Source organism: Galeopterus variegatus, unplaced genomic scaffold (assembly GCF_000696425.1).
Source record: "Galeopterus variegatus unplaced genomic scaffold, G_variegatus-3.0.2 Scaffold6667, whole genome shotgun sequence".
Lineage (NCBI taxonomy): Eukaryota > Metazoa > Chordata > Mammalia > Dermoptera > Cynocephalidae > Galeopterus > Galeopterus variegatus.
The window spans coordinates 15,482-16,598 of NW_007732778.1; the positions used below are offsets into that span (position 1 = coordinate 15,482).

The window sequence follows — 1,117 nt, forward strand, 5'->3', positions numbered from 1 at the left end:
TAAATTTATTCCTAGGTATTTTATTTTTTGGGTGACTATTACAAATGGGCTTGCTTTCTTGGTTTCTTTTTCTGCTAGTTCATTATTGCAGTGGCAGTGGTGGCAGGCCATCCTTGAGGCAGTGGTGGCTGTGGCAGACCACCTGCATGGTGGCAGTGTCTGTGGACTGGTGGGCCACCCATGCCTCAGTGCCCCCAAATCCTGCTGTCTGTCAGTGGGGGGCTGCCCTTAGCAGTTTTGACAAAGGTACCCACTTGGGTAACTACCACCCCAGTCAAATATATATAATATTTTTATCACCTCAGAAGAGTTCACGCCTCCTTCCTTGCAGTCTTTGTTCTCTGTAGTCTCACTCACCCACCCCTCATTACACTACCTATCACCCACTGATCTCTGTCACCATAGCTAGTTTTGCCTGCTTTAGACTCTCATATAATGAAATCAGAGTGTATAATGCAGTTAGGTAGTTTTTGTGTCTGTCTTCTTTTGTTCAGTATAGTTCTTAAGGTTCATTTTTGTTGTATGAGTCAGTAGTTTCTTAATATTTATTGCTGGGTATTATCCCATTTTGTAAATACACCACAATTTTTCATTCACCTGTTGTTCATGGACAAAAGGGTTATTGGTTCCAGTTTTTTATGGCTCTTATTAATAAAGTTATTTAATTTCTCTCAGGTAAATAACAGAGAATGGGATTTCTGGGCCATAGGATGAATGTATGTTTAATTTTGTAAGAATTGCCAAACTGTCCTTTTTTTTTTTTGGTATCTGTCCGGTCCAGAGATCTGAACCCTTGACCTTGGTGTTATCAGTACTATGTTCTCCCAAGTGAGCTAACCAAGCAGACCCATGCCCATTTATTTTTGAGAGGCACATCAAAAGGTTGATTGGAAAGTTTGTGTGTTTGAATGTATCACTTGTTGACTTGTGGATTTTCCTGTTGGGTAATTATTTGGGAACCCAGCCATTTCTATAGGAAGAATAGAGAACCTTCCCATACCCCATGTCAGTAGCAGTAGGTCTTTGTTCAAGGATCATTTACTCACTTCAGAGAAGAAGCCTCATTTATTCTGCTGAGGTGATATATATGTGTGAGTAGGGCAAGGGAAGGAAGCCA

The 1,117-nt window shown here is 40.8% G+C and overlaps 1 protein-coding gene across 1 annotated transcript in view; it reads left to right on the forward strand.

The window, feature by feature from the left end:
• The first annotated feature begins 146 nt into the window (after positions 1-146).
• The window catches only part of LOC103606541 (ubiquitin carboxyl-terminal hydrolase 32-like), a 106,416-nt gene continuing 105,445 nt past the window's right edge, over positions 147-1,117 (forward strand). The window contains exon 1 of the mRNA XM_008591124.1: positions 147-246. Coding sequence (XP_008589346.1) covers positions 147-246 — 100 coding nt within the window. The remainder of the gene's footprint in view (positions 247-1,117) is intronic.